This window comes from Gorilla gorilla, chromosome 17 (genome assembly GCF_029281585.2).
Source record: "Gorilla gorilla gorilla isolate KB3781 chromosome 17, NHGRI_mGorGor1-v2.1_pri, whole genome shotgun sequence".
NCBI classification, from domain to species: domain Eukaryota; kingdom Metazoa; phylum Chordata; class Mammalia; order Primates; family Hominidae; genus Gorilla; species Gorilla gorilla.
The window spans coordinates 55,253,916-55,268,326 of record NC_073241.2 but is presented as its reverse complement, the minus strand read 5'-3'; the positions used below and the strand labels follow the sequence as shown (position 1 = coordinate 55,268,326).

Below are 14,411 nucleotides of genomic sequence, written 5' to 3'. Positions count from 1 at the left end.
TGGCTTGTTTTACTCAGCATAATTGTTTTGATACTTATGTTGTTTGTGCCAGTAATTGTTTATTGCTAAGTAGTGTTCCATTATATGGCTGTTTGTCCATTGAGATGGGACATTTGGGTTTACAGACACAGTACTGTGAACATTCATGGACAAGTCCCTGGGAACATTTTTCTTGGGTAAATACCTAGGAGTGGAATGGTTGGATCATATGATAGGTATATATTTAATTCAACAAACTGCCAGAATGTTTTCCGAAGTAGTTGTACCATTGTACATTCCTATCATTTTACATTCTTACCAGCAGTGTATGATTTCATCCATATCCTTGCTAACTCATTGCCAATATTTGGTATGAATCCGTCTTTTAAATTTTATTTATTCTAATAGGTGTGTTATAACACCTCATGACTTTAATTTGAGTATCCCTAAGGACCAATCATGTGGACCATCTTCTCTCACTTATTTGCTACCTATATTTCTTCTTTTCAGGAGTGTCTGTTTAAATCTTTTGCTCATTTTTAAATTGGAGGTTCTTTTTTTTTTACTATTGAGTATTAAGAGGCCTTTGTATATGCTAGATACAAGTCCTTAATCAGGTATCATTTGCACATATTTTCATCCTGTCTGTTTTTTCATTCTTTTTTTTTTTTATTTTTTTGAGGCGGAGTCTCGCTCTGTCGCCCAGGCTGGAGTGCAGTGGCGCGATCTCGGCTCACTGCAAGCTCCGCCTCCTGGGTTCACGCCATTCTCCTGCCTCAGCCTCCCGAGTAGCTGGGACTACAGGCGCCCGCCACCACGCCCGGCTAATTTTTAGTATTTTTAGTAGAGACGGGGTTTCACCGTGTTAGCCAGGATGGTCTCGATCTCCTGACCTCGTGATCCACCCGCCTCGGCCTCCCAAAGTGCTGGGATTACAGGCGTGAGCCACCGCGCCCGGCCTTCATTCTATAAATAGTGTCTTTCAAAGACAGGAGAGTAAATTTTGATGAAGCTTAGTTTATCAGTTTTTTCTCTTATGGATTATGCTTTTGGGATCATGTGTAAGAAATCTTTACCTAACTGAAGGTCACAAAGATTTTCTCCTGTACTTTCTTCTAGAAGTTATATAATTTTAGAGTTTACATTTAAGTCTATGATTCATTTTGAGTTGATTTTTATGTATGGTGTGAAGTATGAAATAAAGTTTGCATGGCTTTTTTTCTTTCTGATGCATAGCTAATTTTCTCAGCGTCATTTGTTGAAAAGACTTTTTTTTTTTTTTTTTTTTTAAGATGAGTCTCGCTCTGTCACCACCAGGCTGGTGTGCAGTGGCGTGATCTCAGCTCACTGCAGCCACCGCCTTCCGCGTTCAAGCGATTCTCCTGCCTTAGCCTCATGAGTAGCGAGGACTACAGGTGTGCGCTACCATGCCCAGCTAATTTTAATTATTTATTTATTTATTTTTATTTGTATTTTTAGTTGAGACAGGGTTTCACCTTGTTGGCTAGGATGGTCTTGATCTCCTGACCTCATGATCCGCCTGCTTCGGCCTCCTAGAGTGCTGGGATTACAGGCGTGAGCCACCGTGCCCAGCCAAAAACTATCTTTTACCTACTGAATTGTCGTTTTACCTTTGCAAAAAATCAGTTGTCCATAAACATGTGTCTGTTTCTGAACTCTATTCTGTTCCATTGATCTGTTTATGTATCTTTATGCCAGTACCACACTGTCTTCATTAGTATAGTTTTATAAGTTTTATAGTTTTAAAATAAGTTTTATAATCAGGTAGTATTAGTTTTTGAACTTTGTTCTTTTTATACAAAGTTGTTTGGCACTGTAGGTTCTTTGGATTCCATATAAATTTTAGAATCAGCTTGTCAGTTTGTACATAAAAGCTTACTAGGAGTTTCATTGTAATTGCCATGAATTTATAGATTAATTTGGGGAGAACTGACAATATTATTTAGTCTTCCAACCTATGAACATGGCATATGTCCCTTAAAATTTTTTTTAACAGTGTCATATAATTTTCACTATATTGGTCTTACATTTATTTTTCTAAGTATTTTATGTGTTTTGATGCTATTGTAAATTTTTTTAAATTTTAATTTCCAGTTATTAGTTGCTAGTATATACAAATACAGCTTATTTTTGTGTATTGATATTTTATCAAAACTATAACTTTACTAAAATCACATCTAGTAGTGTTTTTGTAGATTTCATTGAATATTCAAACATAGAAATCATGTTGTCTGTGAATAAAGACAGTCTCCTTCCTTTTCAATCTGAATGCTCCCCCATGTTTCTTCCCCACCCTCCTGCTTGCCTCAACTAGAAACTCCAATACCATGTTAAATAAAAATGGTGAGAGTAGACATCTTTTGTCTTGTTCCTGATCTTAGAGGGAAAGTTGTCATTTTTCATCCTTATATAAGATGTTCATGTAGGGTTTTTTGTAGATGTCCTTTATCAGGTGTTATATTTCTAGTTTGCTGAGAATTTTTATTGGGAATGAATGTTGAATTTTGTCACATGATTTTTCCTTATCGAGGGAATTATGGTTTTCCTTTTTTAGTTTGCTAATTTTTGAATTACATTGTTTGAGTTTCAAATGTGAACCAACTTCATACCTGGGATAAAATCTATTTGGTCATGATGTATATCCTTTTTATATATTGGGTTGATTAGCTAAAATTTTGTTAAGAATTTCTGCATCTGCATCGCTTGAGTCCAGGAGTTCAAGACCAGTCTGGGCAACAAAGCAAGACCCCCCACCTCTATAAAAATCTAGCCAGTCATGGTGGCTGGCATATGCCTGTAGTCCCAGTCAGATGTGTCCTGACTTAACAGTGGTTCAACTTAGGTTTTTTGACTTCACAATGCTGTGAAAAGTGATGTGCATTTAGTAGAAATTCTACTTCCAGTAACTGTACAATCATTCTGTTTTATATTTTCAGTGCAGTGTTTAATAAATTACATGAGGTATGCAAAACTTAGGATATTTTCAACTTACAGTGGGTTAATTGGGACATAACCCCATGGCAAGTCAAGGAACATCTGTGTTTTCACGACAAATTTTGGAATCTTTTTTTCTTGTAACATGTTTGTCTGGTTTTGTTACTGAGGTAGCACTGGTTTCATAGAGTGAGTTGGGAAGAATTTCCTCCCTTCAGAAAATTGGCATTATTCTTTCTAAAATGTTTGGTGCAAAGTTACCAGTGAAACCATCTGGGTTTGTAGTTTTTTTTGTGTGAGAAATTTTTAAATTATAAATTTAATTTATGAAATATAGGGGGTATTCAGGTTATCTTTTTTCCTTGAGTAAATGTTTTGTGTGTTTTTCATAGGAGTTGTCCATTTTATCTGTGTTGTTGAATAATTTCTTTATCATCACTCAATATCTCCATAATCTGTAGTGATATTACCTCTCTCATTTCTGATATTAATAATTTGTGTCTTCTCTCTTTGTCCTCATTTATCTGACTAGTTTTAATCTACCTATTCATTTTTCTCAAAAAGCAGCTCTTGATTTTATTTATTGCCTTTTGCCCATTTGCTTTTCTGTTTCTTTGATTTCTGCCCAGAACTTTATTATTTCTTTTTTTCTCTGCTTACTTGGGTTTTATTTGTTCTTATTTTTCCAGTTTCTTAAGATTGAAGTTGTAGTCCCATTGATTTAAGAACTGTCTTTCTTTCTAATATAGATGTTTCTTTCTAAGTACTCTTAAACTGCATCTAATGCTGTTATTTTTAATCAATTCAAAATACATCCTGGTTTCACTTTTTATTTCTTTTTTGACCCACAACACATCAGAAGTGTGCAATTTCATTTTCAAATATTTGGAGATTTTCAAATCTTTCTGATGAATTTACTCCTTTACCATTATCAAATAACTGTGTTTATCCCTGCCAATATTTTTTGCTCTGAAATCTAGTTTGTCTAGTATCAATACTGCAATACCACTTTTCTTTTGATTAGTATTAGAATAATATATTTTTCATTCTTTTAACATATTTGTTTTTATATTTAAATTATATTTCAAGTAGACAGCATATGTAGTCAGTCGGATCTTGCTTTTTTTAAATCCAGCCTGCCAATTGCTGCCTTTAAATTGGGGTTTTTGACATGTTTAGTGTGATTATGGATATGATTAAGTATATCATCTTTATTTTTTCTATTTGTCACATCTGGTTTTTGTTCTCCTTTTCCTCTTTTTCTGCCTTCCTTTGATTTTTCTCCTGTTTTTAACAAAAACAGCTTTATTGAGATATAAGTCACATATCATACAAGTCACCATTCTAAAGTATACCATTCAGTGGTTTTTAAGCATATTCAAAAAGGTAGACTGGGGGTGGTGGCTCACGCCTATAATTACAGCACTTTGGGAAGCTAACGCAGGAGGATTGCTTGAGCCCAGGAGTTGAAGACCAACCTGGGCAACAAAGCGAGACCCCCACCTCTATAAAAAACTAGCCAGGCATGATGGCATGTGCCTGTAGTCCCAGCTCTTCAGGAGGCTGAGGCAGAAGATTGCGTGAACCCAGGAGGTCGAGGCTGCAGTGAGTTGTGATTGTGTCACTATACTCCAGGCTGAGTGACAGAGCTAATATCCTGTCCCCCAAAAAAAGTTCAGCCATCACCACCCTCTAATTTTAAAACATTTTCACCAACCTGATAAACTATATACCTATTAGCAGTCACTCCTCATTCCCCTTTAACTACTCAGCCTTAAATACTTAAATACTCAGTCTGTAATTTTGTTTTCAAATATTTGGAGATTTTCCAGCAACAGTAGTTTACTTTCTATCTCTATAGATTTGCCTATTCAGTACATTTAAGATAAATGGAATCATACAATATGTGGAGTTTTGTGACTGGTGTTTTGTTTTTTTACTTAAAATAATATTTTCAAGGTTCATCTGTGTAGCGTGTATCAGTGTCTTCAAGTGATAGTATGCCTATATATAGTGTAAGAACCTTAAGGTAGTCTGCTTTTCTTCTCTATCTTTGTGTTATTGTTACAAATTTTACTTCTGTATATGTTATAAACCCCACAGTGTATTGAATTTATTTTTGTCTAAAAAAATCAGTTAAAGATACTTAAATAATAAGGAAAAAAAATTTTTAAATTGACCCATGTAGTTACCGTTTTTGATACTCTTCATTATTTATGTATGGATTCATATTACTATCTGGTATCATTTTTGTTTGCCTGAAGGATGTTAACATTTCTTGAAATGCAGGTGTACTGGTAATAATCAGCTTTTGTATGTCTGAAAAAAATGTTTATTTCGCCTTTATTTTTGAAAGATATTTTCTCTGGGTATAGAATTCTAGGCGGACAGTTTGTTTTTGTTTTCTTTCCATACTTTAAAGATGCTCCACTCTTTTCTTCCTTACATTGTTTCCAAGGAGACATTTGCTGTCATTTATCTTTGTTCTTTTGTAGTTAATATGTCTTTTTTCTCTGTTTTTAAGATTTTCCCTTTATCACATTGTTTGATTGAAGAAATTTCTCTCTTGCCCAAATTGTTTTGAGCAATTTGATGAGAGCGTGCATTGGTGTTGATTTCTTCATGTTTCTTATGCTTGGAGTTTGTTGAGTGTTATCTCAGACTTCGTCGTTTTCATCTCTAGAAGTTTGGTTTAGGTCTTTTTAATATCTTCCGTGTCTGTCCTTAATTGTTTTGAACATATGGAATACAAATATAATTCTTTTAATATCCTCTTCTGCCAACTCTAATAATCTATGTCATTTTAGGGTCAGTTTTAATCAGTTTTTTTTCTCTGTCCTTTGTGTGCGTGATAATCTTTGATTGGATTCCAGACATTGTGAATTTTATGTTGGGTGATGAAGATACATGTATACTTAGAGATATTCTTAAGCTTTGCTTTGGGATTCAGTTTAATAAGTTACAAACAGTTTGAACTTTCTGAAATTGCTTTTAAGATATTTTAGGCAGGACAAAGAGCAGTGTTTAGTCCTGGGCTAAATACTCATCACTGATAAGGTAAGAGCCTTTTGGGTGTTTTGCCCAATGCCCTTTGAATTGTAAGGCTTTTTACTCTGGCTGGTGGGAATAAGCACTGTTTCTGTTCCTATGTGACAAACAAGTATTGTTTCCCCTAATCCTTTTGGGTGTTTCTTGCCTCAGCCTTGGGTATTTTCCTCACACATTTGCATATCTGTACTATGCTGAATAGGAGGAGGGTTCCTCTGCACATCTCCACAGTTGTCTCTTTAGGCAGATCTTTCTTCTAGGGTACTCTGTCCTGTTAACTCTAGCTACCTTTTTCTCTCCAGACTCTTAAGCCTTATCTCCTTAAGTCAGAACATCTGGCAGACTCAGCCTCAGTTCCCCTTTGTGTACTGCAGACTGGAAACTCTCAAGGTAGTTAGCTGTGGTAGTCAGAGGGCTGGCCTCGTTTGTTTACCATGTCTCAGGGATCATTGTCCTTTGTTGGCTCTGTCCTGTGTGTCCTGAATATGATTATCATATGCTTTGTGTAGTTTTTTTTTTTTTAATTGTTTCAGGCTGCCAGATAAATCCATCTTGAATAGAAACATGCATTAATTTTTCAACATAACATTTCTCTTCATTTGACAGATTATTTTGTTACTGTTTATTGTCATATTCTTCTTCCCCGAGAATGTAACCTCTTTAAAAGCATCGCTTTGTCTGTTTTTATTACTGTTGAGTCTCTGTTACCTAGTAGAGCACAGCACATAATCAATAAATATTGGTGAATAAAGTATAAACAACTGAGTAAATAAGGCCATTACTTTCTAGATTTGAATGCGTGATCACAAGACCAGAGTTAAGAGGAAACCCCTAAAATGTTGTGAAGGAATAATGTTAAGATTTTAAACTGATCAGGTAAATAGAATGAAGGAAAGAAATGTAAAGATTTTGGTATTGCTCAGATTTCTACCTTAAGAACTCTTCTCATTCAATATACTCTCCCTAGGCATTCTCATTTATTCACAAGGTCTCAGTTCACCATGCTGTTGACTCCCAAATCTCTATTTATAGTCTCAATCTCTCTTCTGGAAATTAGATGCCTACTCGACAGCTCTGCTTAGATGTATCATAGGTATTAATTCAGCAGAAACAAAATAAATTTATAATTTTTTCTACCAAAACTTTTCTGTGTTCTTTATCAAAGAGAGGGGTACTATCACCAAGCTAGAATGCCAAGTGCCTGTTTGATATTTAAGTGTCCCTCCTTTTCCTCCCTCATCTAATAAATGACAAATGTTATTGATCTTCCTTTTTGAAAAGCTTTTGAACCCATTCATTTCTTTCTAACCTACACCCTTATCTTAGTTTAGACCATGTTCATCTCCTGTCTTCATCACAGTAAGATCTTCCATACTGTCTTCTTTCCCATTAAAATTCTTTATACTGTAGTCAGAGGAATTTTTTTTAAAAATTGAAGAAGCAAAGAGAGAGAAGGTGAGGCTTAAGAGTGTTCAAGTGATTTACTCAAGATGACAGAACTCAGGAGTGGTGAAGCTGCATGACTACTGCTGAGTGCTGAAAGCCCATGCTCTGTTCACTGTACCATGCTGCCACCCATACTGTTAATGAGTACTTGAGTAGTTCACAGAGCATTTTCATGTTTTTCTTCTTGAATAACTTTTTAAAATAGAGATTATAATTACCCTTGTCAGATGATAAAATTGAAACTCAAGGGAGGTTAAGCAACTTGCCCAAGGATAGGAAGCTGTTAAGTGGTGACGTTAGCACTAGAAATTGGTTTCTGGCTCCAAAACCCGTACTTTTAATCCTTAATGCCACCTTGGAATTTGTTAATGGTTGCAGATACACAGCCTACCTTTTTAGGCATGATTGTGATTTTGTTTGGTCCTAGCATTGTGATCAAGTATGGGCCAAGTTACTTAGACTCTCAGTGCCTCCATTTCTTCTTCTATAAAATGGAGGTAATATTTACTATATATAGATGGACACAAAGCATTTAATACAATGTGTGACACATACTGAGGTATTATTATCAGGGTATATTATTAGCTTCTACTCCTCATTATTGCGTATTCTTTCTTCCCACTTCCCTAAGCATTCTATATTTTATCCTCCGTGCCTTTGTTTCAGCTATTTCTTCTATTTGAATTGCCCCCTTTTCTTTTCTTCTTTTCTGCTATTCAGATCTTACGTTTTCTCAAGGTTCCCACATTCTTGGGAATATTTTTCTAATTAATTTAGGCTGTGTTAACCTTTTCCTTTCTGAACTCTCTTAAGTTTGCTAAGACTTAGAGAACTTATCTGTTTTGTAATTATACCTTAATTTCTGAGTCTTCTCTGTTTTCCATATTTTTGATGATGATGAGTATTTGTTCCATAAGTGTTCACAGTTGCTTGGATATAATTTATTTGGTATACATTATTGACCTGGTCTCTTTCTTCAAGTAGTTCATAATACAGTAGATAAATTATAGCTTATAAACTATGGTACAGTGGTTCTTAACCTCTCTTCTGCTTTCACATCATTTATATTTGCAACTCACTTTCATCATTAGCATCTCATTTTACACATTGACTAGGGGAGCATTTCCCTCCATCATTGAGAGTCACTGATTTATAATTCTAAAAAGCACTTTCTCATGTCCTCTCTTATTTAAGCATCATAACAGATGAGGTACAGGAATTAATGTAGCCATTAACAGAAGGGAAATTGTGATCCAGAGATGTATATGTTACTCTCCCACTGATGATTGAAGAAACCGAGTCTCACAGAGCTTTTTTTAGACTCAAATAAGAAGTTAGCAATAGAGTTGGAACTTAAACTCAGATTTAGTATTTAGACAATCTAACAATGGAATAATAACCTCCAGTATGCTAACCAATAACTTTCTTATTTTAAACCTTTTATTATGTTTATTTTAAACACATATGGAAAAGAGAGTAATATAGTGAACCCCCGTGTACCCATCACCCAACTTCATCAGTTTATCAACATTTTGCCAATGTTGTTTTATCTACCCCTCTACACTATTTTTTTCAGAGTATTTTAGAGCAAATCTTAGATGTGATATCATTTTACTCATAAATCCTTCAAGATGATCATTGATTTAAATTTAGCTGAATATAACTATGTAAAACACACTAGTGTAAAATCCCTAATCTCTCTTTTTTTTTTTTTTTTTGAGACAGAGTCGGTCTGTTGCTCAAGCTGGAGTGCAGTGCAACCTCCGCCTTCTGGGTTCATGCAATTCTCTTGCCTCAGCCTCCCAAGTAGCTGGGATTACAGATGTGCGCCACCACACCCAGCTAATTTTTGTATTTTTAGTAAAGACGGGGTTTCACCATGTTAGTCAGGCTGGTCTTGAACTCCTGACCTCAAGTGAATCACCCGCCTTGGCCTACCAAAGTGCTGGGATTACAGGTGTGAGTCACCATGCCTGGCCCATAAAATCCCTAATTCTGTTTAATTCATTATTCCATCATATATATGGTGACATTCAACACATTATCATGTGTATTTACTTCTGTGGAAATGTAGATTTTTAGGGTACCGTTTCTTATGGTAGAGAAGTATTTCAAGTCTAGAATGTTTTTGAGTTATATTGTTGTGACGTGGAGAGAGAGTTGTTTAGCCAAAGGAAACAGTTAACTAATTATATGCTTCCAGTGAGTCATGCTTTTTGAAAATTAGTGCTTTTATGAACATCTGTTTTAAACACATTTAAGAAATTTTTACTAAATATTTCATAGTATGTCTTTTTTTCTGCCTTCTGTTTTAGAGGAAAAGATGTTGCTTATCTTCTCCAAATGTTAACCTGAACAGTTGTATACTGGACATTGTTTAACCCCCACTCACAGAATTGTGCTGCTTCATCATGTCCTTCGTGCTGCTTCATCATGTCCCTTTTGTCTATATTCCCTTTCTGTCTCATCCTGTCATCCTGAGGGTCTTCAAGTCTACCTTATTAAGAAAACAAAACAGACAACACAAAACAACTTTCCTTGATTTTATGTCCCTGTGGCCTGTCTAAATACCTCTGCTGAACTATGTTGACCTCAGGGAAAGGCTCAGTTATTTTGGTATGGATAGAAGGTTCTTTACCTTTTATGTCCCACATACCTTTCCATTTTCACTTGCCACTTATTGCAAATACCCTTGGTGTTCATTTGTAATAATTATAACAAGCTAAACACTCACAAAGTTGTCACACTAGCATATGATTTACACCCTAATATATATATTACATCAGAGTTTAGAACTAGAACTTTTCACTCAATGCCTGCTCAATTCATTCAACAAAATTCACTAAACATTTAAGTTCCCACTCTGACAAGTATTATTCTAGGCTCATTTGCTAATCCCTAGCATATTTTGGACTATGAAATTCATTTGCAATTGAATATAATATCAGAAGAAATTACAGGGTGATACTGTATACCTAACGATATAAAAAAATTTTGTTTATTGTAGGTACGGCTGCTTTTTTGTGGTATGACAGTGTTAGAAATGATTCATTTGTAATCTTCTTTGCCTGTTATGGTCAAACTATTATCTAATTATATTTTTAAATTTATCTTTTAGGGACAGTATGGAAATTACCAGCAGTGAAAAAGTACTTACATTCCAGTAGCCAGTATCTATTAGCAGCCATATTGTCACCTCAGCACTGTGGACACCTCCCTGTGAAGAGATCCTTCCATTCCATCTAGTTTTTGGAAAAACCTTGTGGATAAGTGGCTGTTTCATCAGTAAGCAGCCTTTGTGGTTTAGTTATAAAAGGCTTTAGTAGCTCAAAAATACTCTTGATTTCACATTTCTACTCTAGATGGCAACATTGGACAGAAAATGCAATGACATAACCAATTTGTAATGATTTTGGAACTGTGTTTCAAATGGACTGTTACAGACTGAAAGGTGTGAACAGCTTTGTATGTTTATGAAGGGTAAGGGAATTTAATACTTTTCCACAGATTTTTTTGTAAGGGGAAGAGGGAAATGTACACTTTTTACAGCAGCAATATTTTGTATATTATGTTTATTTCATGTGGTGAATATGCAAGGCGGTACACTACGCACTGGACAGAATCAGAAATCCTCTGTTAATGTGGACTGGAGCATGGTAGATGCTTGATTGTTTTGGTCTCAAAATGGTGTGCTATAAAGATAAAGGTGAGGGGAAGACAAAGCACACCATATGTCCACTGTTCTGTTCTCATAGAGGAAATTCAAATCCCTTTTATCTATTAGATAATCAAGGGCACTGTGATACAGTTTTGAGTAAAAAGACATTTTTTAAAAGCCTTCCAGTTTTGTGGATTAAACCTTTTTATAAAGATCATTTATAATACTGTTTTAAAATGTGAGGCAATAAGAATTACTTTGTGTTGGATCTGAGGAGGCTTTGGTGAAACAGTTTCATCTAAATGAAAGTGGTAATCCTCTTCTAAAATAGCAATAACTGAAAATGAAAGTGTTAATTTTACCTTGTTTGAGTTATCAGGGAACTTAGTAATATCAAAGCATTTTATAAATGATATCAAAGAAGAGTCAACATTGATCCAGTAATTTTATTTTGTAACATTGAGGGATAATTGGTTATTAAACTGAATAGTTCAGGAGACTTTACAAACCTTTGTTTCAACTTTCTTATCTGGAAATAATATCATTTATAAAGGGACACTTTTATGTTTTTCCCTTTTTTATGTTAATATAACACAAAGAGATATTTAGGAAAATGGTTATTGATGAGGTTTATTCTATCTTTTTAAAGCACAGAGGTTGCATTCTAGATAACCTTGTTTATTAGCATGGCATATTTTAATCATTATTTGAGACTGTCCTGTGCCTGATTATTTTAGCTAAATTCAGGGAGATTGCGTGGGGCAGGAAAGCATGCATTGAAAAATTTCTAACCACGGTTATTTAAGCATAATCTGAAAACATCTAGCCCAAAGGTAAGTTGCTATTTTCATCACAGTTGCCTATGCCCAGGGAATAAGATGTATTCTTTATAATTGAATTGGTTTTTCCCATGTCTAACTGGAAACAAAACAGAAGGGGTGTCATAAATTTGAATAAGCAGAACATACTGTTCTCAACATACTGTAATCAAAAGGAGGAATTTCAGTGGGTCTCTGTGTGTGTATGAGAGAGAGAGTGTGTGTTTGTGTGTTTCAAGGTCAGAACAGGTTTTTTTGTTTTTGTTTTTTGTTTTTTGTTTTGAGATGGAGTCTTGCTCTTGTCGCCCAGGCTGGAGTGCAGTGGCGCAATCTCAGCTCGCTGCAACCTCTGCCTCCCAGGTTCAAGCAGTTCTCCTGCCTCAGCCTCCTGAGTAGCTGGGATGACAGGCACCCGCCACCACACCCAGCTAATTTTTGTACTTTTAGTAGAGACGAGGTTTCGCCATGTTGGCCAGGCTGGTCTCGAACTCCTGACCTCAGGTGATCCACCCGCCTCGGCCTTCCAAAGTGCTGGGATTACAGGCGTGAGCCACCGTGCCTGGCCAGAATAGGTTTTTTCTTTCAACTTGATCAGTAGAAAATGGACATCAAGTTTGAACAGATAAATCATGGACAGCCTTATTGTGATTGAAATGCTTGTAGGTTCTGTGCCAATTTTCCACCACTGTGTACTTCGTTGCTATTTAAAACTGTATCAACTCTAACAGAAGAATAAATTATTTGTGATTTTAATTTTCTCATTTGTTTCTTTAAATTAGATCTCTTTGACTCTCTTGTTTTGTCTGGAGACTATGCTGTGGGTTTTTATATAAGTTAGTCCAGTATAAGCAGACTATATTTGTATTCTAGGACTTTATCAAAATTCTCTTGCCATGCCCAAGTTAATTAGAATTAACCGTTCAGTAATCAGCATGTTGTGTAGGCTGTTTGTTACAGAATTCTTTCTCTGAAAATGAAGTCCATGAGGCTATAATCAAGATGACTGAATTAGATAAATGAGTTGAGGAGACAAAATTGTACTGAACCCAACCTGGTGTAGTACGTTATCTCATTTGAAATAAGCTCAACTGACATTAAGAAATAATTTGTCTTGCCAACCCATCTTCTGTTGTCTTATTCTCCTTTTAATGGAAACTAAAATTGCAATTTTAATAAGCAGAATTTCCTCCAGGACTTTCTTCCTGGAGACTAGTGCATTTGCAAGGTTTAATTGTTTTATAACAGTCCTATTTTGTAAAAGTTTTTAATTGGTGGTGACAAAAATTACCTTACTCCTCTGACACCTAGTAAGAGGAATAACTTTACCAGTAGCTGTCTACTAGATTTGACATTTCTGTACAGACTATATATTCTACAACTGAAATTTGCATTTTATCAAAGTAATAATATCATACTATCCCATAAAATTCCAGAAACAAAGTATTACCAAGAAAAGAGTGGGGTCACTATTAAACATTTCAAAATATGCTAAGTGTGTTGCTTCTGTTATTTGGGAATATGTTATTCTGTAGCATTATTCAGGTGGCACATTGTTTTTGGTTTTGTCTTAAAATTTTTTAATGGAATTTTTAAACATACACCCAAGTGTAGAGCAGAGTATGGTGCGATGGGCCCCCATGTAATGGTAACCCAATTTATATACTTAGCAACTCATGGCGAAACTTCTGATTGTTCATACACTAACCCCCAAATAGAAGCAAACACTATATTATTTAATCACTTAAATATTCCAGTAAACATATCTAAAAGTACTTGAAGATTCTTCTTGCTCCTAAATTCTGTGTTTTCAACGTTAACATTGAATTAGAAACCATCTGAGAATTTGTACATATAAGTCATTGCCTTTTCTTTCATTTTAAAAAGTCATTCATGTTAAATAAAAGATTAATAGACATACATTATACAAAGAGTTAACATTTTTCATAATTTCATCCATTAAAAGTCACAATTATTAAAAATTTGGTACTTTTCTTCCAGTTTAACTTTACACAATACGCCAACCTATATGTTGTTTTTTAAAACAAAAACGGAATTATACTACATACTATTCTGCAACTTTCTTTTCTTTTTAACTTAGAAATATCTTGAATGCTCCCTGTTCCCTTGTTGCCTCTTAATTTTTTACTGTTGTAGAAACAGAGCTTTTATAAGCTATATTGCAGAGTTGTTTTTGGGGGGTTTTTTGTGTGCTGTTGGGGTATTTCTTTACAGTAAATTTTTAATATCTTAGGTGTAAGGCTATGGATGTTGAAAAAAGTATCACCATAAAAGGTATATCACTGGCAACACCAGTTTTATTAGTCTTACTAATTTTTGCAATTCTCATCAATTTTTTAAAATGTTATCTCTGAATTTTATTTGAATTGCATTTATTTGTAAGTTGAGCATCAATTTAAGTACCTATTACACTTTTTTTTGGCTATGAAATGCCTTTTAATGTTCTTTGTCTGTTTTTCTGTTGGGATGTTTGTTGTGTAAGAGAGAGG

At 34.8% G+C, this 14,411-nt stretch overlaps 1 protein-coding gene across 11 annotated transcripts in view; it reads left to right on the top strand.

Moving 5' to 3' along the window:
• The window catches only part of SS18 (SS18 subunit of BAF chromatin remodeling complex), a 117,769-nt gene extending 105,112 nt beyond the window's left edge, over positions 1–12,657 (top strand). For all 11 annotated transcript variants that reach the window (XM_063699133.1, XM_063699135.1, XM_055368353.1 and 8 more), the window contains one exon: positions 10,547–12,657. In XM_063699133.1, coding sequence (XP_063555203.1) covers positions 10,547–10,573 — 27 coding nt within the window. In that variant the 3' untranslated portion in view covers positions 10,574–12,657. The remainder of the gene's footprint in view (positions 1–10,546) is intronic.
• The last annotated feature ends 1,754 nt before the right edge of the window (positions 12,658–14,411 follow it).